At 44.1% G+C, this 26,037-nt stretch overlaps 2 protein-coding genes and 1 long non-coding RNA gene across 5 annotated transcripts in view; 2 read left to right on the top strand and 1 right to left on the bottom strand.

Moving 5' to 3' along the window:
• dnajc28 (DnaJ (Hsp40) homolog, subfamily C, member 28) overlaps positions 1-26,037 on the bottom strand; it is a 1,235,492-nt gene that overhangs the window by 208,218 nt on the left and 1,001,237 nt on the right. The window lies entirely within an intron of this gene.
• On the top strand, positions 1,284-24,600 carry n6amt1 (N-6 adenine-specific DNA methyltransferase 1). Its single transcript, XM_051926009.1, has 7 exons — positions 1,284-1,654; positions 5,913-6,047; positions 10,053-10,139; positions 13,965-14,055; positions 17,198-17,281; positions 22,514-22,655; positions 23,970-24,600. The coding sequence occupies exons 2-7, from the start codon at positions 5,920-5,922 to the stop codon at positions 24,074-24,076; spliced, it is 639 nt and encodes a 212-aa protein (XP_051781969.1). The 5' UTR covers positions 1,284-1,654; positions 5,913-5,919; the 3' UTR covers positions 24,077-24,600.
• Positions 11,660-13,016, top strand: LOC127527386 (uncharacterized). Of its 3 annotated transcripts, none has more exons than XR_007934689.1 (3): positions 11,660-11,923; positions 12,269-12,613; positions 12,752-13,016. It is a non-coding gene; the product is annotated as an uncharacterized LOC127527386 (long non-coding RNA). The 3 variants fall into 3 exon arrangements; XR_007934688.1 differs by having other exon boundaries at positions 11,660-12,199; positions 12,545-12,613; XR_007934690.1 differs by lacking the exon at positions 11,660-11,923 and having other exon boundaries at positions 12,206-12,475; positions 12,545-12,613.

Below are 26,037 nucleotides of genomic sequence, written 5' to 3'. Positions count from 1 at the left end.
TTCTCCCAGTCCCGATGTCCTCTCCCTGATCGTTTCTGATCTCTAAACAAATGCCGCAGCACACAAACAACACCCTGAGTAAACACAATGCACTTTTTTTTTTTTAAACAATCAATTGATTAATTAAAGGAAAACAAAAGCTCACCAACACCTACACCACCCAAGTGAAAAAGTAATTTTGCCCAAACCCGACCTTAACACCAGGGTGTGCCACCCATAGCAACTGCAATCAAACGCTTCCGCTAACAGGCGATCCATCCTTGGCATCACATTGGTGGAGACATTTTGGCCGAGTCTTTTCTGTATAATTATTTTATTTCCACCACACTGGAGGGTTTCTGATGATGAAAGAGAATTTAAGAAACCTTTGGGACACAAATGGAGAACTCGTTGACAATGAGAAGAAAATAACAAATGAATTCAATGATGTCACCCATGTTTTTAGAATCTGGCGCCCTGCCCGGGGTTTGCTTCCTGCCTTGCGCCCTGTGTTGGCTCCAGCAGACCCCCGTGACCCTGTAGTTAGGATATAGCGGGTTGGTTAATGGATGGATGTTTTTATAATGGATGAAACAAGTGGAATACCTCATGACTAAGTAAAACAATCTCTGACACGCGTGTATATTCTTCTCCCCCCTCTCGAGCATTTGTGAAGCTTTAATTTCTCCTTGGGGACAAACAAATGATCAATGTAACTATCTTTGTGAGTCCTGCATGCTGGAAGTCCCCCTCATTTAAGGTTCCTCGGATTCTTCAGTGTCACCTTACTTCTGAGCTCCTCGTCTTTCTTGTGCCGTTTGTTTCTTTTTGTCGCCTCATGTGGCTCGTATATGTTCTGCAAAACTGCATATGTTCAATAAAAAAAATAAAGGAAATGATCTGCAGTTCTGAACAACAGGTATCGCCACAGTGTCCTCGTCGGCCATCCCATCCGGGGCTGCTTTCCAAAGTTTTGACCTCCTGATATGGCTCGGGGACCGGCTACCCAACAAAATGAAAAGAAAAAACAAACAAACAGATGAGTCAATACATTCTGTAGCCGTTTGATAAGTAAACTTGTCATTCTGTGTACGCTTTCTTTATACGCTGCATAAAATGATTACGGCAATTTACATGGGAAGCACACAGAACTGCGACAGAGCGCTGACAGTCGCAGGCTTCTGACAAAATAAGTGTTGATGCATTATGGGAAATGTAGTTTTCCAATGAAGCCGAGTAACGAGCAACGAAGCGGAAGACCGGTTCGTTAAGAACTACAGTACCCAGCAGCATTTGCGGGTTTTTCTGTTCGCCCACACGGGTATGTTTACGCAGAGCGCTACTATTCTATTGTGTTTAATCTGTTCGTTTGAATCAAATTAATTTAAATGTCTTGTGCAACGGACACGATAGCGTTGTGTCTTTTTCAAATGTTACACTCCTCAGTATTTTTTTTTATCTAAATAAAATGTAGGCCGTTAAAAATGTGTACTTGCTCGTGATGCGTCCACTTGTCTTGCGCACTCTGCGATTATTTTGTATTTTTTCTTTTTCTCTTTCCTTTTGACACCGCCGTGCTGACCACCGAACTGAAGACTTGGCTCCGCGGTTCCCTTGTGGTGGAAGATTCTCGAGGATACGCAGCAAATCAAGAGGCTCGGCAACGTGCAAACAGGTGGGCGAGAAAACTTGAGATGTGTGGGGGCTTCATTGTAAATTTTGGGGGGTTGATCTGAGTGTGCCAGAAAGCGCTCCTTTAATGAAACTTCTGGGCAGCCTGATTTTAACGTATTGTCTTCGATCGTGAACCGTGCAAGGTACAGTCCTCAAATAATTAATTTCTGTAATCAATGAACGTATGGGCAACCGTTAGCTATTCACTGATTATAATAAATAATTCACTACGAGTGCCATCACAAAGACCGCTGCCTGGCCAAAATAATGCAATGAATCGGGACAGACGGGTTAAAGGGAATTCAAAGCCAAGCTGAGTGGCACCCTAATTTAGAGGCTGTGAATGTGAAACATCCCGACGTAAAATCGGAAAAGAGAATAAACAGCGAGCCGACAAAAAAAGAATTTTATCATCAGTTCATAATATTAAATGAAAGAATGAAAAGAAATCGTTATACTGCTTAGTTTTAGATTATTTGAGAATAACATAACGTCCACAAAATAAATAACCGCGTCGTTTAATCCAGCTACGGGTTGTAAGGAGCGCCAGTCCCCTGCATAGTTGTGAATTTCCCATTGGGATTAATAAAGTATCTATCTATCTATCTATCTATCTATCTATTATATAGTGCCTTACATATCTATCTATCTATCTATCTATCTATCTATCTATCTATTATATAGTGCCTTACATATCTATCTATCTATCTATCTATCTATCTATCTATCTATCTGTTATATAGTGCCTTTCACATCTATCTATCTATCTATCTATCTATTATATAGTGCCTTTCACATCTATCTATCTATTATATAGTGCCTTTCATATCTATCTATCTATCTATCATATAGTGCCTTTCATATCTATCTATCTATCTATCTATCTATCTGTTATATAGTGCCTTTCACATCTATCTATCTATCTATCTATCTATCTGTTATATAGTGCCTTTCACATCTATCTATCTATCTATCTATCTATTATATAGTGCCTTTCATATCTATCTATCTATCTGTTATATAGTGCCTTTCACATCTATCTATCTATCTATCTATTATATAGTGCCTTTCATATCTATCTATCTATCTATCTATTATATAGTGCCTTACATATCTATCTATCTATCTATCTGTTATATAGTGCCTTTCACATCTATCTATCTATCTATCTATCCATTATATAGTGCCTTTCACATCTATCTATCTATCTATCTATTATATAGTGCCTTTCATATCTATCTATCTATCATATAGTGCCTTTCATATCTATCTATCTATCTATCTATCTATCTATCTATCTATCTATCTATCTATTATATAGTGCCTTTCATATCTATCTATCTATCTGTTATATAGTGCCTTTCACATCTATCTATCTATCTATCTATTATATAGTGCCTTTCATATCTATCTATCTATCTATTATATAGTGCCTTTCATATCTATCTATCTATCTATCTATTATATAGTGCCTTACATATCTATCTATCTATCTATCTATCTGTTATATAGTGCCTTTCACATCTATCTATCTATCTATCTATCTATCTATCTATCTATCTATCTATCTATCTATCTATTATATAGTGCCTTTCACATCTATCTATCTATCTATCTATCTATTATATAGTGCCTTTCATATCTATCTATCTATCATATAGTGCCTTTCATATCTATCTATCTATCTATCTATCTATCTATCTATCTATCTATCTATCTATCTATCTATCTATCTGTTATATAGTGCCTTTCACATCTATCTATCTATCTATCTATCTATCTATCTATCTATCTATCTATCTATCTATCTATCTATCTATCTATTATATAGTGCCTTTCATATCTATCTATCTATATGTTATATAGTGCCTTTCACATCTATCTATCTATCTATCTATTATATAGTGCCTTTCATATCTATCTATCTATCTATCTATTATATAGTGCCTTTCATATCTATCTATCTATCTATCTATTATATAGTGCCTTTCATATCTATCTATCTATCTATCTATTATATAGTGCCTTACATATCTATCTATCTATCTATCTGTTATATAGTGCCTTTCATATCTATCTATCTATCTATCTATCTATCTATCTATCTATCTATCTATTATATAGTGCCTTTCACATCTATCTATCTATCTATCTATCTATCTATTATATAGTGCCTTTCATATCTATCTATCATATAGTGCCTTTCATATCTATCTATCTATCTATCTATCTATCTATCTATCTATCTATCTATCTATCTATCTATCTATCTGTTATATAGTGCCTTTCACATCTATCTATCTATCTATTATATAGTGCCTTTCATATCTATCTATCTATCTGTTATATAGTGCCTTTCACATCTATCTATCTATCTATCTATTATATAGTGCCTTTCATATCTATCTATCTATCTATCTATCTAGTTCACGCACGCACACATACACGCACTCGAATGGACACCCGACCTGACTCCGTTTTGTGTCAGTTTACAGATCACCAGATATGCCATGCCAGCCCCGGACGTACACCACCCAGTTTACTGCCCCACGCCGGCCATTTGCCTTTAAGGTCATTGGACATTGTCACCCTCTTGTGGACGCCGAACGACATTACATACAGATATGCAGGATGGATGTGTGGGTGGGTGGACAGAAGTCTTCTCAATTTAAATATATAGTGGAACCTTGGTTTGCGAGCATAATTCGTTCCGGAAACGTACTCGTATATCAAAGCGAATTTCCCCATAAGAAATAATGGACACTCACAACCCAAAACTATTCATATAAAAACGATTAATACAAAATATAAAGTAAAAAATACATAAAACAAATGAACCTGCACTTTACCTTTAAAAAGAATCATGGCTGGTGTGAGTGAGTTTCTAAACTCTTGTGGGTTTGCACCCAACGGGACGACACGTGGAAGAGCGTCCCAAAGCAATCGCAGTCTCCCGGCGCTGTAGCAGTTCGCCGTAAAAGCGAATCCGAAAAGATTGCGGATTGCTCCTGCCGTCAATGGGTGACACAAGGAACATTATAAATGCGCAGGGCACAGTACTGCTTGGCCACGACCCTGCCTGACTGCTGTGCCTGTGTATAGGAGAGCGGCAGATCGTATGGATGTTGACTATATGAATGACGTACGCGGACTCAGATGGAGAATAGGAGATGATTACCCACAATCCCGCAGCGAGAGAGAGAGAGAAGAACCATCAGCTCAGTTAGGATCACATGACGCTCAGCAGACGGCGTATACGTGCGACTCGTATTGCAAGACCTCGCTCGTTTATCAAGTCAAAATTTATTAAAAATTTTAGCTCGTCTTGCAAAACACTCGCAAACCGAGGTTCCACTGTATAGAGATAATGTAACATCCCTAAAAGAAGGGTAGCAAGGAGCACCTGACCACTCGTGTGAAATTCTGGGGTGGGGCTGTAGGGGCCCACATTTCACGTCCATTGGGCTTGATAAAAGGGAAGTGCGTGGAAGTTGGCGTACGCTCCGTTTTATGCATCTGGATTTTTCTGTGCGTACGCTCATTTCCGGTTTTGTCCGTACGCCACGTTTTAGTGTGAATTCTACACACGGCGTCATAAGTGAGGCGCAAGGAATTTTGTTAAAGTTGGCAAACAAGTGTGATGCCAATCAGCTGATCCTTCCATTTTAATGGTAATCTGTGGATATCTGAGCCTTTTGTTAATTGGGAGTTGATGCCCCCAGTCTCTAGCTGCCTGTTGGTGGGGGGTACACCATCTCACTGACGTGGCCTCAGTATCTCCAATACCAAAGACCAAACACCCCCTTCCTCATCATCATAGAAGGTGGGAATGGCCATAGTAGAGTGTTATACATGAGTCCCAGTGCCACCATGCCACCCATAACCATCAAGCTATTCTTTCACAACAGCGTTCAGTGACATAAGTTGGGGTTGTCACTTGTAGTTATCTGGCATGTCCCTCTAAATTGGGCAATGTGTGCCAACATGTCGTTAATTGAGAGAGAGAGAGAGAGAGAGCGCGAGAGGCGTTGTTATTATTGGGTGATCGAATTGATGAGCAACGCAAAGCAAAGCCAAGACGGGTAATCTTGGTCCTGATCTCGTTCTTCTCTTCTCTGAGACAACACTTAGACCTGAGGATCATCTCCTCTTTGTAGCATCCCACGTGGTCCGGTCTCGATCCGCGGCTAGTGAAGTGGTGCCAGTCTGTCCCCACGTGGTCTTGTTTAACAAAACTGTTTGTCCCTCTGGTTTTCTAGGACGGGGATGTTTCCCACCCCGATCTACTCTCATGCTGGCTGTGGAGCTTTTACCGATGTCTACGACCCTGCCGAGGACACCTTCCTTCTGATGGACACCCTGGAACAGGATGCGGAAGATCTGCTTCACATCAAGTAGGTCCGGCGTTGGGTTTTGGAGACCCCTAAAGAGCCGTTGGTCAGCTGGTTGGGTCGTGTTAAGGTGATGGACGTGTGAATGTACGTTTATCGTGGTCGGGCGGTAGAATGAGAATCTCAAAACTGAATGGGATGCTGACCGGGTCGTCCCTTTTATTCATCACCAGGGTCTTTCATCAACTTTATGACGATATGTGTGCTCAGCCTTGCAAGATGATCAGCGTCCTTTATGGCCAGAAGGGGTGGGGCCAGGTCTCCTCTGCGCTGTGAGGGAAAACGACAAACGGGACAAAGTTGGCGGTGGCCCCGTCCCCCCTCATTTTGGTGGGTTATTACATACTGTCAACCAAGCCTGCACAGGGGCCCGGTGCCACAATGGGGGGGGGGGGGGGTCAGTCATAGCCCCCCACAATTTAAATTTTAAATCGAATATTCTAATTATTTCCTGCCCCTCTGACTACAGGCTACTTTCAGTTTACACGAAGGGCAAACGCTTCCAAACCGTTTGTACGTGCAGGGCGGCGCGGGGAAATTTTTAATCGATGTTCAATGCACGAATAAACACATTACAAAGATACATTTTAATGATGGCAATTCGATATTTTGAAGAAAACATCACGAAGGTGTCGCCCATTTTCTGACAGCCCGTTGTGGAAACCCTGCATTGCTCGATGTCGCTCATCGAGAGGAGTGCCAGTGATTTCCTCCTCAATCCTCTTTGTTAATTGGGAGCAGGACGTGTGCTTGGCTTTTAAGACGTCCCCACAGGAAAAACAACAAAAAAAAAAAAATCACAAACTGTGACAATGTCACCACGGAATGTCACCGTGACACGCCTTCCAAAAAAAAAAACGTACGTCCAATTCGCTGCCATCAATTGCCAAGGGGCTCCGCCCTGTTCACGCCACATCTTTTTGATTTTTCCGATGTGCAAAATTTTGCAACCTCCGCCACCAAAAAAAAAAATAAATTAAAAATGGTTCAAGCGTAGCAATGTACCGGTGGGGTGCTTGCCATGCCCTCCTCGTGAGGGGCCTGTGACATCAGGTGGTGACACAGCACACCATACTGTCACCGTTCTTCTTCTTTAAGACTGAAGCCGTTTCTTTTTGAGATTACGCACCCGTGTTGTCAGCGCGTGAGCAGACGGGATGCGATCGTGACGTCCTAAACCGGTAATGACGCTTGGCGCCGCAGTCACATGGTCACCATTTCTTAGTAAAGGCCTTCACGGTGAATGCTTGTTGTGCGCTGCTCCACGATAACTCGTGGCAAGGGGTGCGAAATGAGGTGCTGTTGGTCCCAGACCACCGGCGAGGGTCACCAACACCAATGTCCCGTCACCATGCACTAAGGGAAGCTGATGTAAGATGGCCACTCCGAAGTAAGTGCAGAAAGTGCCGGAAGTTTAACGTGAGAATGAAACATTTTTGTCCTTTTGCCTTTTGTTCTGCGTGACTAATGACCTTTCTTTTCTTTTCTCTGAATTTTTGTGATGTCCCTTTTTTTTTTTAAGTTGTCACTAAAACTTTCAAAACAAAACTTTATTTTTGGTGAGACGTTTAACTGATGTGGGGGTCCTGTCTTACCAATTCGATTTTGGGAACCTGGATGCCGGCTGCACGATATTCACGCTACCGATTCTGGGGACTGACGGGGGCTGACGGTGTCCACTGATTAGTTTTGACTTCTCAATTCCTGTTTACGTGTTTATGGTCGGTGGTTTCATCCAACGTCACGTCTCCATTCCACCAGGGCAGCAGAACCGGCTTGACCTGCTTTTGATTTATTGTTCCTTTTGCCCTCACCCTCCATAACCGAGCGAAAGCTTTAGATTCGGCAAACATTTTGATCTCAGGTTTTTCGACAGATCTCAGTGTTTTAGGGTCCCCTGATACCGAAAGCATCGATATCTCGATGATGGGTGTGTGTCTGTCTGTGAGTCACAGTTTCTCAAGGACTACTATGGCTGGACGGAAAAAATAGCGAAACTCGACACTTAAACCTGTCGTCGGGCAAGAGAAAGAGACCCTCTAGAGTCTAGAGGGACCCTCAGATACCAGAATTCTGAGATTAATTATCAGTTCTTCTCATCAGTTTCTATCGTGATGACCTGTTTTATGATCAGCAAGATGAGAGCAATAAATAATTACCGAAATGTTAGAGAAGAGTTCAGGTAACTTGGTCCTCCTGACACTCGCAGACGAATTTTTACATTTCAAGACTGAGCAGATTCTTTGGGAGACCCCTTCACTCTTGTCACCTTTGATGTCTCACCCTCATTTAATTTTAGTTTTTTTCTTTTTAATTTCTCCCCCCCCCCCCATCAAGCAACACTCGATACTCCCAGAATAACAAAAAGCCAAAGCAGGAGTTTAGCAGTCGGCTCATGACCCTTCAGAAATGGGAAACGAGTCGTCTCATTCATCAGTCCTGGCAAAAGTGAACGGCAGTCATCAAGTGTGACCTCCCGCCCCTCTGAGAGGAACTCGTGTAGTGTGCCCCTCAGCGTCACCTGTCGAAATGCTCGTTACAGCTCTGCTGCTCAGACAGATTTGATAGTGGGGGTCCGGCGCTCTTATACCAATGAGAGAGCCCCCATATTACAGATACGTGCTGCAGGCTCTGTGTCATAGATATGTGGACAGATACGACAGGCACCCTAGGAAAGGAAGAGCTGAAAGGCACTATAGGATAGACAGATAGAAAGGCACTATATAATAGATAGATGTGAAAGGCACTATATAATGGATAGATAGATAGATAGAAAGGCACTATATAATAAATAGATAGATGTGAAAGGCACTTTTTGATAGAAAGGCACTTTATGATAGATAGATAGAAAGGCACTATATAATAGATAGATAGATAGATAGATAGAAAGGCACTATATAATGGATAGATAGCTAGATAGAAAGGCACTATATAATAGATAGATAGATAGATAGATAGAAAGGCACTATATAATGGATAGATAGCTAGATAGAAAGGCACTATATAATAGATAGATAGATGAAAGGCACTATATGATAGATAGATGGATAGAAAGGCACTATATAATAGATAAATGTGAAAGGCACTTTATGATAGACAGATATATTATACATAGATTTATAGAACTGAAAGGCACTATATAATAGATAGATGTGAAAGGCACTATATAATAGATAGATGTGAAAGGCACTATATGATAGATAGATATGAAAGGCACTATATGATAGATAGCTATGTAGATATGAAAGGCACTATATAATAGCTAGATAGATGTGAAAGGCACTATATAATGGATAGATAGATGAAAGGCACTATATGATAGGTAGGTAGATAGATATGAAGGGCGCTATATAATAGATAGCTATGTAGATATGAAGGGCACTATATAATTGATTTGAAAAGCACTATATGATAGGTAGATAGATATGAATGGCGCTATATGGCAGATCTATGAAAGGCTTTATTTAATAGATATACAGTATAGTCAGATATGAGAGGTATTATATAAATAGATGAACAGAAATTTTCAAATTAAAAAATGACCTAAAATGGACGGAGGGAGTCCCATACATTACTGGCTTCCCAAACGGGTACTTTAGTCAGAACTGGTCGACGACTCTCATCGCAAAGGTGGACAGAGAAAAATTTACGCGGACATCTTGACGTGCGGCCTTATCGTCACCCACCGGGAGTTCTGTACCCTCGACCGTCCAGAGTGGATCCTCGTTGTGTTTGTATCTGTGGATCCCCGATTTGGACGTCCTGGCGTGGCCGCGTCAGAAGGTGCTAAGAGGTGGGCAGCCGTACACAGTGAGCACTGGTGGGTTTGCCTGGCCCCGCCCCCACCGACTCTCCTCCACACTCCGCCCAGTTTTTTTTTTGCCCCTTCTGACAGCTGCACCCGCTGGGTTGTTTCCGCTTTTCCGCGTGCGAGCGGTGGGTGGCACCGACTTTATTTGTGTGTCTGTTTCACTTCCCATGTTTTTTTTTTTTCCTTCTTTCTTCCAGTCCCGCCATCTGTTTGGAGGTTGGCTCCGGCTCTGGAGTCGTCTCTGCTTTTCTGGCCTCCGTGATTGGACCTCAGGCAGCCTATTTGTGAGTATTTCAAATTTCGAGTTCCACTGCTGTAGCACAGCTCCTCAAGGTGCAAGTTAACCGACACAGAGGGGCGTGCCGTTAATGTTAGAAATGCTAACTGTGTCATCGAACGGCGCAGCTCCTGGCATAAATAGGGGCAAAATACAGTTGAGTGCCAGAAGGTTCCGTCCACCTCAGTTAAAGTCTTTCAAACTCCATCTTTCACAATTCCACACCCACACGTCGTCCTCTTAGCATATATTCCCTCGGGGAAGTCCATTCAGGTATCTCCTTTATGTCCAAAAGTGGTCATGTCACGCTAATAACTAAGAGACGGATGTGGTGCTTTCCCAACCAATGCTTGGCGTGGTGGTGCTAGACTGGTATGCCGTTGTATCTCTCGATGAAAATAACACATCACCAGGATAATGTGCCCCGCACAAATTGTTCAGAAGTGCTCTGAAGAACACCAGGAGAAGTTCAAGTGGTCCCCCTGGCCTCAGAATTCCCCAGATCTTAATCCATTTCAGCACCTGTTGGACAAGTGGAGTCCACCTGACAGATGATCACCAGTTAAAGAGGATCTGCTGCAAATGTCCTTGGGCCTGAAACCACAGGACACCTTCAGGGGTCTCGGACAGTCCATACCTCGGCAGGTCCGTGGCCGGATTAGCAGCAGCATATCGGGCAGGTTGGTCACAACGGTTTGGCTCATCGGTTTTGTTGGCCGGTGTTGGTTTTGCCAACCGTACTGAGCAGACGTGCAAGTTGGAATGTCCACACGCCAGCCGAGCTGACATGACATGGTGGCCCAGGGATTTAACTTTACTGACCTCGGCAGTGACATTCATGTGACTCTGGTGATTCTTCTTATGAAGTCAGTAGACAGATTGGAAGGGCATGGGGGGGTCGTGAGGTCATCGGAAAGGGGGGTGTGGCGCTCTGCAAAAGGACGAAGGTCCAAGTCTTGAGAGTCCTGGTGCCCCCTGTTTGTGAGACATCAGTGACCTGAGATGAAGACTGGACTCCTTCATGTGTGTCACTTCAGAGAATCCTTGGGTGCCGCTGGTGTGACTTTGTGTTGCTCACGGGGTCCTGAATGAGGCACATGACCTGCACCATGAGAGAGCGTCAGTTACGGCACTACGGCCATGTGGCGCGATTACCCGAGGGTGAGCCGGCTCATTGTGGAGGACCCGAGTGGCTGTGCTAGGCCAATGGGGGACACCCACATAACACCTGACTGAGGCAGATAGAGGGGTGGGAATGGGCCGCGTGTCTACCTGGGGGGTTTGCCAACCGGGATCCCAAGTGGTGGGGGTGGCAACACATATAGAAAATTGTATTCTTAAAAACTGGTAATTTGCACGTATTCAAAAATATTCTACACACGTGAGACAAGAAGACATTTCACTAAGCATTAAGATGTAAGAGTTAGGATTAAAAAGACTTGCGCTTACATATTCTAGGCTAGCTGTGTAGGCCCGTCCTGTAAAAAAAACCCGGGATCCCAGAAACTCTGGACGCTGGCACTTCAATCAATTAATCGCATCCGTTGTCTATCAGCAGTTAAACGAGATTGTGTCTCCTCGGATGTTTCATTTTCCCGATGTGCTCACCTCACTTGTCTATCAGCGGCTAAGTGAGTTTCTCTGTCCTCGGAGGTTTCGTTTTCCCGATGTGCTCGCCTCCATTGTGTATCAGCGGTTAAGCGAGTTTCTCTCTCCTCGGAGGTTTCGTTTTCCCGATGTGCTTGCCTCACTTGTCTATCAGCGGCTAAGTGAGTTTCTCTCTCCTCGGAGGTTTCGTTTTCCCGATGTGCTCGCCTCCATTGTCTATCAGCGGCTAAGTGAGTTTCTCTCTCCTCGGAGGTTTCGTTTTCCCGATGTGCTCGCCTCCATTGTGTATCAGCGGCTAAGTGAGTTTCTCTCTCCTCGGAGGTTTCGTTTTCCCGATGTGCTCACCTCCATTGTCTATCAGCGGCTAAGTGAGTTTCTCTCTCCTCGGAGGTTTCGTTTTCCCGATGTGCTCGCCTCCATTGTCTATCAGCGGCTAAGTGAGTTTCTCTCTCCTCGGAGGTTTCGTTTTCCCGATGTGCTCGCCTCCATTGTGTATCAGCGGTTAAGCGAGTTTCTCTCTCCTCGGAGGTTTCGTTTTCCCGATGTGCTTGCCTCACTTGTCTATCAGCGGTTAAGCGAGTTTCTCTCTCCTCGGAGGTTTCGTTTTCCCGATGTGCTCGCCTCCATTGTGTATCAGCGGTTAAGCGAGTTTCTCTCTCCTCGGAGGTTTCATTTTCCCGATGTGCTCACCTCACTTGTCTATCAGCGGCTAAGTGAGTTTCTCTCTCCTCGGAGGTTTCGTTTTCCCGATGTGCTCGCCTCCATTGTGTATCAGCGGTTAAGCGAGTTTCTCTCTCCTCGGAGGTTTCGTTTTCCCGATGTGCTCACCTCACTTGTCTATCAGCGGCTAAGTGAGTTTCTCTCTCCTCGGAGGTTTCATTTTCCCGATGTGCTCACCTCCATTGTCTATCAGCGGCTAAGTGAGTTTCTCTCTCCTCGGAGGTTTCATTTTCCCGATGTGCTCGCCTCCATTGTGTATCAGCGGTTAAGCGAGTTTCTCTCTCCTCGGAGGTTTCGTTTTCCCGATGTGCTTGCCTCACTTGTCTATCAGCGGCTAAGTGAGTTTCTCTCTCCTCGGAGGTTTCGTTTTCCCGATGTGCTCGCCTCACTTGTCTATCAGCGGCTAAGTGAGTTTCTCTCTCCTCGGAGGTTTCGTTTTCCCGATGTGCTCACCTCACTTGTCTATCAGCGGCTAAGTGAGTTTCTCTCTCCTCGGAGGTTTCGTTTTCCCGATGTGCTCATTTCACTTGTCTATCAGCGGCTAAGTGAGTTTCTCTCTCCTCGGAGGTTTCGTTTTCCCGATGTGCTCATTTCACTTGTGTATCAGCGGCTAAGCGAGTTTCTCTGTCCTCGGAGATTTCACTTTGGCGTCAGAGTTGCTTTCTTTGAGCTTCATTGCTGCAGCCTCGCACTTCCGGGCTGGACAGACAGACAGACACACATTTCCGCACGTAGACGTTTATGTGAAGAACGGGCCTCTGGCTTAGAGAAGGGAATGTGAAGTCTTTGGTTGTAAGTCATGGCAGTGAGCCCTGAGATAGTAGCGGGGGGAGAGAATAGCCCCTTATCAAACAGATAAGATGGACAGGATGGGGTTGGGGGTATAGGGGGACTTAATTAGAGGCAGGACTGGAGCAGTGGAATGCTGGGAGTCAGATGAGGGAGAAGAATGGCTGAAATGATTAACAATTAGGGATGGCTCATTACTCTATGTGAGTTGTTGCTGTCTGTTCCGAGTCTCCGAGTGCCTTCATTGGGGCTCAGGGTGCCCGCGTCAGCCTGCATCAACACTCGCTGTGCCAGTGCAGGCTCCCCAACCCGCCCAGACACTTTCAGGTCCCTCCTCGTGGCCATGCTGGTTTTCATTCAAGACAGAGACATGGCAGGTTGACACAAAAGTCAAAACCGGTACAAGTAGCGAGTGAGTTATGTGACAAATAACATTCCATCCCAAGATTTGGGGGTTGAAGTGAGCCCCAAACTCTTCTCAGCCCCCCATCTTCACGAATGTTGAGGAAAAAAATGGAGTGGATGTGATCAGGTCTGTTCTGATTCTCTGCTAAGCAAGCCGAGGTCCTGCATGGGTGGGTGTGTGTGTTTTGGGTCTTCTCTACGCAGGCAGGTCACCTTCTTTTCTTTGCAGCGTGATGAGGCCGTCAGCTCAGACTCCTCCATTGATTCTCAATCAGACTGGTCCACACTGACGCTCCTCTTTGTTTTTCAGCTGCACCGACATAAATCCCGTGGCTGCTGCCTGCACGAAGGAGACGGCCCGCTGCAATGATGTCAGCATTCAGCCTGTGATCACAGACCTGGTGGGTGTGCAGCGCCGTTGATTTGGTGCCTCTTTTCAGTTCCCCCTCTAGTGGACACACTGGTGTACTGCCAGCTGCTTAAACACAATGCACAGCATTGGCATACGTTCACATGCCCCAGAAAACCTGCGTCTTTAGGGGAAGCGGAATTTGATCATGAGAAATTAAATTTGCAAATAAATGAAAATTTTAATGATGGCTACCAATGAGGAACCAGAAAAAAAAAAGGCCCTGCACAGCTGAGAATGACCCAGCATATTGGTTCACACCTGAGGATGGCACACATGTAGTGTGTAGCAATAAAAGTAAATGTATCCATCCATCCATCCATTTTCCAACCCGCTGAATCCGAACACAGGGTCACGGGGGTCTGCTGGAGTCAATCCCAGCCAACTCAGGGCACAAGGCAGGAACCAATCCTGGGCAGGGTGCCAACCCACCGCAGGACACACACAAACACACACCAAGCACACACTAGAGCCAATTTAGAATCGCCAATCCACCTCACCTGCATGTCTTTGGACTGTGGGAGGAAACCCACGCAGACACGGGGAGAACATGCAAACTCCACGCAGGGAGGACCCGGGAAGCGAACCACAGGTCTCCCAACTGCGAGGCAGCAGCGCTACCCACTGCGCCACCATGCCGCCCTAAAAGTAAATGTATAATAAATAAATGTATGAAACTGTAAATAAATATAAATATAAGTGTTGTAAATACACGGCTCAAAAAAAATGAAAGGACCACTTTGAAAACCCATCAGATCTCAAAGGGGATAAACACATCCTGCTGGCTGTCTGTGCTGATGTGGACTGATGTGGAGATGTGTGAGGAACGAAAGGATGGAAATGAAAATGATAACCGACAGAGAGAGGGACACCCCGAAAATCAAATGGAACAAAATGATGGGGTGACAGGCAGGCTCGTCCATTTGGCCAAAACTCCAAATCGTACTCAGTAGTTTGTGTAATGTCTGACAATGTCCTAATGAGATAACAGATGGTGTCCTGGAGGATCTCCTCCTAGATCTGGACCCACTGAGCTCCTGGACAGGCTGAGGTGTCAGATGGACCCAAACATAATGTCCCACCCAGAGGTGTTCTATTGGATTGAGGTCAGGCGAGTGAGCGTGGGGGGGGGGGGGGGGGGGACTGTCGATGGTGTCAATTCCTTCATCCTCTCGCCCCATGACATTGTTTGTGCACCAGGAGGAACCCAGGAGCCACTGCACCAGCACAAGGTCTGACAATGGGGCCAAGAATTTCATCCCGATACCTAATGGCAGTCAAGGTGCCGTTGTCTGGCCTGTAGAGGTCTGTGCGGCCCTCCATGGATATGCCCCAGCCCCCCACCAAACTGGTAATGCTGAATGATGTCACAGGCAGCATAACGTTCTCCACATCCTGCTCTCATCTGTGAGAAGCACAGGGCGCCCGGCAGTGGTGGACCTGCCAATTCTGGTATTCTATGGCAAATGCCAATCGAGCTCCATGGTGCCCACTAGACGATGTCAGGCCCTCAGGCCACCCTCATGAAGTCTGTTTCTGATTGTTTGGTCAGAGACCTTCACACCAGTGGTCTGCTGGAGGTCATTTTGTAGGCTCTGCCAGTGCTTGTCCCGTTCCTCTTTGCCCAAAGGAGCAGATAGCAGTGGGTCCTGCTGATGGGTTAAGGATCTTCTACGAGGGGACCTGTCCAGCTCTCTCGTCTCCTGGAATCTCCTCCATGCCCTTGAGACTGCAAACCTTCTGGCAATGGAACGTGGTATTGATGTCCTTGCCATCCTGGAGAAGTTGGACTACCTGTGCCAGCTCTGTAGGGTCCAGGTATGGCCTCACGCTACCAGTAGTGACGCTGACCATAGCCAAATGCAAAACGAGTGACAAAACAGATGAGGAGGGGAAAAATGTCAGTGGCCTCCACCTGTTAACCCATTCATTCCTGTTTTGGGGGGTCGTCCCTCTCATTGTTGCCCCTCTAGTGCCCCAAACAGCTGAAACTGATGACCAAGCCCCTCTGCCACTTCACTGAGCAGATCAACAGCCCACCAGTGTCATTGACTTGATGTTGTACTCTCATTCAGAAGGGCTCCTTTCGTTTTTTTGAGCAGTTTATATTCTTGATTTCTGTGTCGCCCCACCATTTTTAATAAACTCCGGTTGTCTCCCCCTATATGGCCGCCTTGCCCCCCCCCGTGTCCAGCGATGTTAAATTTGATTTTTCAGGTTGAATTGTAAAATTTCTAAACAATCAATCGGACAAACGAGCGGACGTCTCCGACTCCAGATGTCACCAGACCTTCAGCCTGGGGTGAGCCAGCATAGCCAATAGTCGCAGCATTTAGAGACGGGGGACCGTGACGAGGGGCTACACGAGCACAATAGACACCATGTGACCAAAACGTATATATGGACCCCCTTCCATTACTTACAGCTTGCGCTATACAAGACGCTGAACGGCACTCCCAGGGACTGTCGTAGCGAGTCGTGGACGGTGACAGCATGCGGCTGGAAGTGACCGGCGTGACATCTGCGATCAAACAGTTGGAGGGGCATCGGCGGGCGTGGCAGCAGACCACCAGCGAGCATCAGCCGGAAGTGTAAGCCGTGCATGGTGATCGTATGGGAAGAAGGAAAATGGGTGTTTAGGGACCACTTAGATAGGTGAGGGGGGGGGGTCTGTCGTATGACAAAACGAAGCGAAGTTGGGAAACGTCGAGAGGGGCACCTCATGGATCACGAAAGCAGACGGGGGTCCGAACGCTAAGCCTGGCGAGATTTTCAGGTTGCGATTTTTATAACACATTTTACAAAGCTTTCTGTCACTGTGTCAGTTACGGAGTGTGGATTGACGGGGAAAACGGCAAACGTATCCCCTAAACGGGGGTCTCGGTACTTTGTGAAGGCGCCATCTGTAGAAATTCTTCACCAGTGCCAGTTGATGTCAAAAAATGCTGCACGTGTCCTTTAACCCCAAGACCACACTACAACGGCCACAACATTGCTAACTAAAAGTGTGGAGTTAATGCAGCGGCTCACTACCCAGCATGCTCAGGGGCGTGTATGGAAACATACAGCGGGGGGGGGGGGGCGTCACATAAAAGGGTGTTTGATGTGACATTCTGAGCCGTGTCTCATTGCAGGTGCAGGCGCTGGTGCCAAGGCTGTTGGACAAAGTGGACATCCTCCTCTTCAATCCCCCCTACGTGGTGACCCCGTCGGAGGAGGTAAGGGGGATTCGCACGCCGTGGACGATTTAGTATTTCAAAGGCGTCACTGGTCTGCATATCGACCTTCGGTTTATGACTCGACGCCCCTCGTCCGCCCCGTAGACGTCAAATGCTGCTGATTTAAATAGACCACCCAGCAGCCCCGGCCCTGTAACGCTATTGGGGAGGGAGATTAATCAGGTGGGCTCTTTAAAGAGACGCTGACAGTGCTAATTTACCTGAATGGTTTGCTAAACTAAAATTTATTGTGGCAAATTCTTTATTCGTGTAGCTGCAGAGTTCGATGTCTTCAACTTTACTTTATTAGAATTGTTCAGTATGTTATTAATGTGATTTGTAGTGCTAATGGTTCTTTAATGTACATTGTATTAAAAATATAATCATGGTCTTGCAGTTTACTTCTCAAATATCCATCCCCGTATCGGAGTATACGAGAAAGTCGAGGGGAGACCACTCGCGATTTTTGCATACGTAACCCCCCTAGGAATACGGCGATTAATGCAATAATCTTAAAAAAAAAAAGCAAGTAACTTCAACTGGCGTAATTGTTCGGAATACGAGGGGCAGTCAAACATTTCCCAGAATCGTGACACAGCGGGAGGGTGAGAGATGTGAGTAGACACACAGTGCTGTGGAGGGGAGCGCAGCACGTCTGTAGACCGGTCACAACGGGTCTGGATTAGTTTCGGTGCGTAGCATCGTATTGATTACCGTTTGAGTTCGACATGCGCATAGTCATTCGGCGCAATGTCGCTGTTTGAACACTCTGCTAACATCAAGTTCTCGTGCAAACTGGGGACTCGTACACTAGTGCTGTCGTGCCGCCGGCGCATCTCCCCCAATTTGCACGTGAATGTGATGTTTGAGGTGTTGAGTGTTTAGCCAGTAAACAGATAACTGTATTGGAGCAGCCGTCCTACTCGCCTCATCTGGCCCCCCAATGACTTTTTACTTTCTCGTATTGTAATCGTCCAGAAATTCGATTTTGATGAATCTCGACGTTTTAGACCAGGCATGTCAAACTCACTACCATTGGTGGGCCACCTCCACTGCCATACGTGTGTCAGTGGGCCGCACTGTAACAAATACTATTATACAAAGTTACTGTAGCTTTCTTTCCAATACTGAAAACTTTAAAAAATGTAACACTTAAAGTTTAAAGTTTAAAGAAAAGCAATTTATTTCCATACAACGTCTGTAGAACAGCGTACAATTAGAGTCTTAGCCTCTTAGCTAGGTCCTTATTATATTATGTAGGAGACTTACAATGTGAGATCTATTTCTTATGTCCCGACACTTGGCATCTCTTGTTAGTGACCAGCTCGTCAATATCAGGCTTGAAATCTTGTGCAGCTACAACTTTTACGAGGGATGAACGGCGCTCGACGGTAAGTCTTGAGCGATGTGGGGTTTTTGGTAGCTTTCATTAACGAAAACAATTGCTCATAAAGGTAAGTGCTTCTGAACATAGACAGTGCTCTCGATGCCAACTTACGGATCCGCACATACGAGGGTGGCAGGTAAGCATACAAGCCTGGCACACCAACTTCGTTGTATTTTGCCTTCAGAATAGAATCTGACTGCAGTTCAATCAATTCCATTTAGATATTCTCAGGCGCATTCTCAACGTTGTAAGAGTATGGTGACGTAAACAGCGCAAAGTCCTGCTCGTGTGAACTGAAATCACAAAAACGCTCACTGAATTCATTGCTCAGTAATTCAAGTTGGAAAACAAATCCTCCAAAAATCACATTTTACTTTATTAAGTTTACTTCAAAGTTTATATTGTAAAATAAGCCAATATGCAAAAAGCCACCTGACCTACACTAATTATACAAACTCAAAATCACAAAAATATATTAATAAACAACTCACCAACTTCTCGCGTCCACTTCAGATCTTCAGCTGTAGTCTGCACCAACTGTTCGTTACCATACTAGCACAAAATTACATAAAACTAGAGCAAAAAAACGTGAAAATATGTGGGCTATTACTACTCGTGATGGTCAGCTCAGCCCAGTGGTCAGTCTCAGCAGCCCAGCCAGTAGTGTAGCCTGCCAGGGGCGGCTCTAGGCTCGTGGCGGCCCTGGGCAGAGAGAGAATCGGTAGCCCCTTCGCCCACCAATGTCGATATGGTATCTTATTCACGGCGGATGGCCACGTCCATTGCGGACACTGCATAGCCGCCTCGTGCTCATGACACGCTTCTATATGCGCGTGTCCGTAACTTGAAAACCAAGTGGCGGCCCATGATATTCTCATTACGGCAGAACGTTATAATACTACATATAGCTTACTGCTCGACTCGAGCGACATTAGTAAATACAGCGTACTAATTAACAAGAAACATAATGTTTTTTCGGCCACATTGCTGTCAGCTGTGTCGTTATTTTCTCTTTCTGTTTCATATTCAATATATATTGGCGTGGCGGCCCTGTGCAGGTTCACACTTTGCACATGCCTAAGGCCGCCCCTGCTGCCCGCTGCTGCAGCCTATCACTTCAGTTGTGACGTTGCGGCTCATTAACTTTGGCCAAGGCTCGTGGCTATACTAGCAGATGACATTTCCGGTACCGTAATGCCATGGGAAAAACACACTTTTGTCAGAAGGCAGAAGTAAGAAAAGTCAATAAGTAACGCAGAAGATGCAGAATGATTCAGTCACAAACGATAGTAATCATTTTGTACAAGTTTAGTGCTAACTAGGATCTGTCATGTGGGCCGCGTGTTTGACATGCCTGTTTTAGACCTCCCAGAGTCAGATTTACTTTCTCGTACGGAAAGTATTGTCATCGTCCAGGAATTCGATTTTGATGAACCTCCCTGAGTTAGAAAACACAATTTTTGGAATTATGTGTGTGTGTGTGTGTAAACACGATAACTTGAGTACATTTTCATTACGGTCAACCAAATTTTGCATACAAGTATTAGGTACAAAACGTAGATTTCTATCAATTGTTGGGCTTTTTCCGGTAACCGGAAGTGGTACTGTTTTTTATTCATGCAGTGTCTGATTTATTCAAATTTACTTTTCTAATAATCGTTCACTATATTATTAATTGGATTTGTTTTGTTGTTGATGGTTCTTTTAGTATCTCTCTATTATAATAAAATAACCTTGGGAGACCAGACTTGATATGCTGCGACGAGACCTGATCTTTTGAAGAGACTTTTTGGAAGCAAGTCCTGCGGGTCGGTGACTTTTGCCATTAGATTCTTTCAAGTCACGCCTTACTTACAACCATGTTCAAACAACACCGCAATCCTCTCACCTCTGTAATAAGAAAATAAGTTTAATGTCACTGTGCTCTGTACAAAAATTATTTTATAAATCCACTTACATGTAGAGGCCAGGCCACAGGGGCTCTCAGCATTTAGAACTGCTAGGCAAGCATTTAAAGAGAGAAAGTTACAACTACGGAAACGGGCATTGTGCTATTTCTGTATGTTAGAGATGAAACTGAATCATCTCCTGACCTTGTTTGGAACCGAAGTAAGGGCCTGCACGTGGAGAAGACAGTATATAAAGACTTGGACAGCAGGCAAACACTTCAAAGCCGATGGACAGATGGGTGATAACATCATCCGTCCTGAAAAGCCTTCCAGTGCAGCAACGAAAGATGGCAGACTGTATAGATCGAGATGCCACCTTGGTATTGTCTTTGCAATTATGGCTTCCCGTCTGTAATGCCGCGTAAATCGTCTGTAAAGAAAGCTAAGTTATTTTCTCTTATGTGATTTTTACCGCCGTATCAATATGGGACGGGTGTTGCCTTTTAATATCATATCTATAGAGTTTTCGGTTACTTAAAATGCTGCAATTACAAAAGAACTTATTCCAACTAGGGAGGTATCACCCTCTTAAAGGAACAAAATGGCGTCACGAACAGGATTGTGGCTAAATTAATAACCGTATCACTATGGGAGGGATATTGCCTTTTAATATCATATCTATAGAGTTTTCGGTTACTTAAAATTCCGCAATTACAAAAGGACTTATTCCAACTAGGGAGTTCTATCGCCCTCTTAAAGGAACAAAATGGCGTCACGAACAGGATTGTGGCTAAATTAATAACCGTATCACTATGGGAGGGATATTGCCTTTTAATACCATATCTATAGAGTTTTCAGTTACTTAAAATTCCGCAATTACAAAAGAACTTATTCCAACTAGGGAGTTCTATCGCCCCCTAAAGGAAACAACCTCTCATTGGTGTGAATGTTTTTGTCAGACGCAGTCCCTGCGCTCTCAGCTCTTATACATTTTAACGTTTTCCTCACTTTAAGTTTCCAATAAAAGACGACGTATTATGTCCAAATCTTATTGAAGAATTTCATCCCTTAGGGTTATCAGCAGAAGAAATGAGTACACGGGCAATCCTAGCACCGAGAAACGATGAAGTCAAACAAATTGTTTAAATGCGTATCAATAGACTACGCTGAAAAAGTTGGTGGTGATGGCGCGGAAGATGAAAAGATCAACTTACAAAATCACAAAGAATATCTGCAACCGTTAACACCGTCCGGTCTCCCACCGCACCAATGACTGTTGACAGAAGGACGTATCGGAATGTAATTGTGTAATTGAGGTCTGAGTGATGGGCTCTGCAATGGGACAAAACTAGTTGTGTTCAAAATTGGTCGAACAATTCTGACATGAAAGGTAATGTAGGAGATCTTCAGGGGATAACGTTACACACCAAAGGAGATCTTGATATGCCAGTCGTATTAAAACGTTTACAGTTTCCCGTTACAATAGCTTTTGCAATGACGATTAACAAATCACAGGGACAAACATTTGAAAAAGTCGACTTATTTAATAGAGAGAAAGAAACGAAATTCACTCACGGGCAGTTATACGTAAAGGCGAATTCAAATGTAACGCGTCACATGAGAGTTACAATCTGTTTAAATTGTACATCCGCATCCAAACAGGCGAGCGGCAGAACTGCAAAGAGGCGACGGCTTAGCATAGGCAGGGGCTGCTGAGTGAAGCGACGTAACGGGTGATAGCCATCGTGTTTTAACAGGGTTTGCCTTCCTTTTCCTTATTATATTGAACCGTTTCCTTGCCTCTCCTTTGTAATTTTCCATTTCTTGGGGTAACACGTAGCCCTTTTTTTCCCCCCCAACCCAGGAGATTCCCTGGATGCACAGGACATGGTGAACATCTGATCAGACTCCCATAATAACAGGGGCCTCTTCTGTCACCTTCTTCTTCTTCTTCAGGTCGGAAGCAGTGGCATTGAGGCATCTTGGGCTGGCGGCGAGAGGGGCAGGGAGGTGATGGACAGGCTGTTCCCAGTCATTCCAAAACTTCTGAGCCACCAGGGCTTCTTCTATCTTGTGACTGTGCATGAGAACAATCCAGGTAACCGTCTCCATTCATAGTACTCTACAGACGTGGCCCAAAGCTTGGAGAAGGACAGAGCCAAGTGTTGGTGTTCGCCAAGTTTGCGTCTTCAGTGTTTTTAGATGTTTGTCTCAGATGTTTCTATGGTAGCATTTCAGAAGTCTCCACGGCCCCTCTATCGGTCTAACACTTGGTAACATATGATCAAAGTTGAAGCAACGTTTCTTTCAGCACAAACTCCTTGTCAAAAAATAGATAGATATGAAAGGCACTATATTATAAACAGATAGATAGATAAATATGAAAGGCACTATATTATAAATAGATAGATATGAAAGGCACTATATTATAAACAGATAGATATGAAAGGCACTATATTATAAATAGATAGATAGATATGAAAGGCACTATATTATAGATATGAAAGGCACTATATTATAAACAGATATGAAAGGCACTATATTATAAACAGATAGATAGATAAATATGAAAGGCACTATATTATAAATAGATAGATATGAAAGGCACTATATTATAAACAGATAGATATGAAAGGCACTATATTATAGATATGAAAGGCACTATATTATAAACAGATATGAAAGGCACTATATTATAAACAGATAGATAGATAGATATGAAAGGCACTATATTATAAACAGATAGATATGAAAGGCACTATATTATAAATAGATAGATAGATATGAAAGGCACTATATTATAGATATGAAAGGCACTATATTATAAATAGATAGATATGAAAGGCACTATATTATAAATAGATAGATAGATATGAAAGGCACTATATTATAGATATGAAAGGCACTATATTATAAATAGATAGATAGATAGATATGAAAGGCACTATATTATAGATATGAAAGGCACTATATTATAAATAGATAGATATGAAAGGCACTATATTATAGATATGAAAGGCACTATATTATAAACAGATAGATATGAAAGGCACTATATTATAAATAGATAGATATGAAAGGCACTATATTATAGATAGATATGAAAGGCACTATATTATAAAAAGATGAAAGGCACTATATTATAAATAGATATGAAAGGCACTATATTATAAACAGATAGATATGAAAGGCACTATATTATAAACAGATAGATAGATATGAAAGGCACTACATAGATGGATATATACTTTATTAATCCCCAAGGGGAAATTCACATATGCTGAGCTAAGACCCTAAGAAATTTGACAAATGAGAGCAGGCCATTAGGTCCGTCAAGCTCGTAGGTTTAGCTAACAGCTAAGCTCTCTCAGCCATGATGGTTTTCAATGTTCTTTATCTCTCTGTTTTGTAGAGGAAGTCATCAGTCTGCTTGGGAAATCCGGCTTGAGCGGCCGTGTGGCGCTGTCCCGACGAGCTGGGAGGGAGACGCTCTCCATTCTCCGATTCAACAAATCCTGACCGCGCTCCGCCCTCGGAAGATTCTCATTGAATGGCCAACTGCGAAGAGCCTTTGGTGACGTGGGGGTGACATTTAAACGTAAATCAGACCTACTGCAGACATGCATTGTAACCACGCATGAATCGCGGACTACTCGAAGGACCGCTTTGAGCCCACCGTCACGGCCGCACAGAGGTGGACTGTAGCGCATTTGGTGTTGATGTGTGATCGGCGCTCGCATTTTAGTTTCAGGAGTTAGAAAGGGCGACAGCGACGACAAGTGCAGCGCACCAAACTTGAACGATCATTTTGTGTGTGTGTGTGTGTGTGGGGGGGGGCACGGAGGTCCCATCTCCCTCATTGATGTTGATGTGAATTGATTGTTTTTGTTGTTCCCTTTTCCTCCTTCCTTGTGTTTGTGTATCCGTAAACTTATCAACCCCAAGCTCATAACTGGTTTGTTACAATTTGTCATTCCTTTCATGCAATTATTTTGTCTGCAGTGTTGCAGGTCCTTCCGAATAAACGCCTATTTTTCTATGAACGGGAGTTTGCCCTTTGTGTGTCTCCGATTTCACTTTACTCAGGTAAATGTCAATTGGGACCCCCACCTGAAGCCAAGCATCTTCGGGCCCCTGCCAGTATTTGAATGAGAGACCATCTAGGAAAAGCTTGGGATGCTGCTGGATGAGATGTTGAGGGCTTACCCTGTGGTGTGTGTGTATGCGGATCCCAAGGTCCCAGTGCTGTGATGGGGACACTGGGCTGTAAAAAAAGAAAAAAAAAAAAAAATGGCGAGGTCTTGACTCTCTCTGGTCATTAAAGACCCCTGGGCATTCTTCATAAAGAGTAGAGTGATTTTCACTCCATGTCCTGGCTAAATTGCCCATCAAGGTGCGGTCATTATGGCCCCCCAGTCGTCCCCTGTCACTATTTGGCTCACTTCCACCACCTAACAGCTGATGAAGGGGTGGACGCTGCACATTGGTGGTGGTTGACTGCGTAGAGCACTTGGAGTAGTGAGAAAAGCCCTCGATAAACGTAAGAAATGATTATTAATAATAATCCAAAAGAAGTTTACTTATCCAATAACATCACATCTGCTTTTTCTGGAGATTATAATAAATTCAGAATATCTCTGCTGCCATCTTTGAATAAAACCACAATATCCTTACTGTGTAACGAGACCTGTGGCCTTCTCAAGACGACACCGAGCCGTAGCCCTTAGAAGCAGTCGACAATAAAACAGGAGAAGTGATAACAAATATAAATATATATACAGTGCTCAGCATAAATGAGTACACCCCCTTTAAAAAGTACGAACTTAATCAGTAGCTCAATGAACAAAAGAACAATGTCCACAATGTTCACAAGGCTGAGTTTTATTGAACACTTGTTAAACTCCATAACATGAAATTAAGGTTAATAATATAACTCAGATCACAAAATCTTCAGTTTCACTCAAATTGGTTGAAGCAAAAATGAATACACCCCGCAACAAAAACTACTACATCGAGTATTTTGTATGACCACCGCGATTCTTAAGGACAGCACCAAGTCTTCTAGGCATGGAATGAACAAGTTGGCGACATATTGCAACATCTGTCTTTTTCCATTCTTCAAGAATAACCTCTTTTAGAGCCTGGATGCTGGATGGAGAGTGATGTTCAACTTGTCGCTTCAGAATTCCCCACAGGTGTTCGATTGGGTTCAGATCAGGAGACATACTTGGCCATTCAATCACCTTCACCCTGTTCTTCTTCAGAAATGCAACAGTAGCTTTAGATGCGTGTTTTGGATCATTATGTTGGAAAAGTGCACGACGACCACGTGCACGGAGTGATGGCAGCATCTTCTCCTTCAGTATAGAGCAGTACATTGTTGAGTTCATGATACCATCAATGAAATGCAGCACTCATGCAGCCCCACGTAAGGACACTGCCACCACCATGTTTCACTGTACGCACCATGCATTTTTCTT

Source organism: Erpetoichthys calabaricus, chromosome 4, assembly GCF_900747795.2.
Source record: "Erpetoichthys calabaricus chromosome 4, fErpCal1.3, whole genome shotgun sequence".
Lineage (NCBI taxonomy): Eukaryota > Metazoa > Chordata > Cladistia > Polypteriformes > Polypteridae > Erpetoichthys > Erpetoichthys calabaricus.
This window is presented reverse-complemented; position numbering and strand designations above follow the sequence as displayed.

What these genes read in the sequence shown, in the direction of transcription:
- n6amt1 (XM_051926009.1), top strand. Translation starts at nt 5,920, where the DNA reads ATGTTTCCCACCCCGATCTACTCTCATGCTGGCTGTGGAGCTTTTACC. An exon ending in GGACCTCAGGCAGCCTATTT is followed by an intron (nt 10,140 to 13,964) that starts GTGAGTATTTCA and finishes TTTGTTTTTCAG; the next exon opens with CTGCACCGACATAAATCCCG. An exon ending in TGTGCATGAGAACAATCCAG is followed by an intron (nt 22,656 to 23,969) that starts GTAACCGTCTCC and finishes TCTGTTTTGTAG; the next exon opens with AGGAAGTCATCAGTCTGCTT.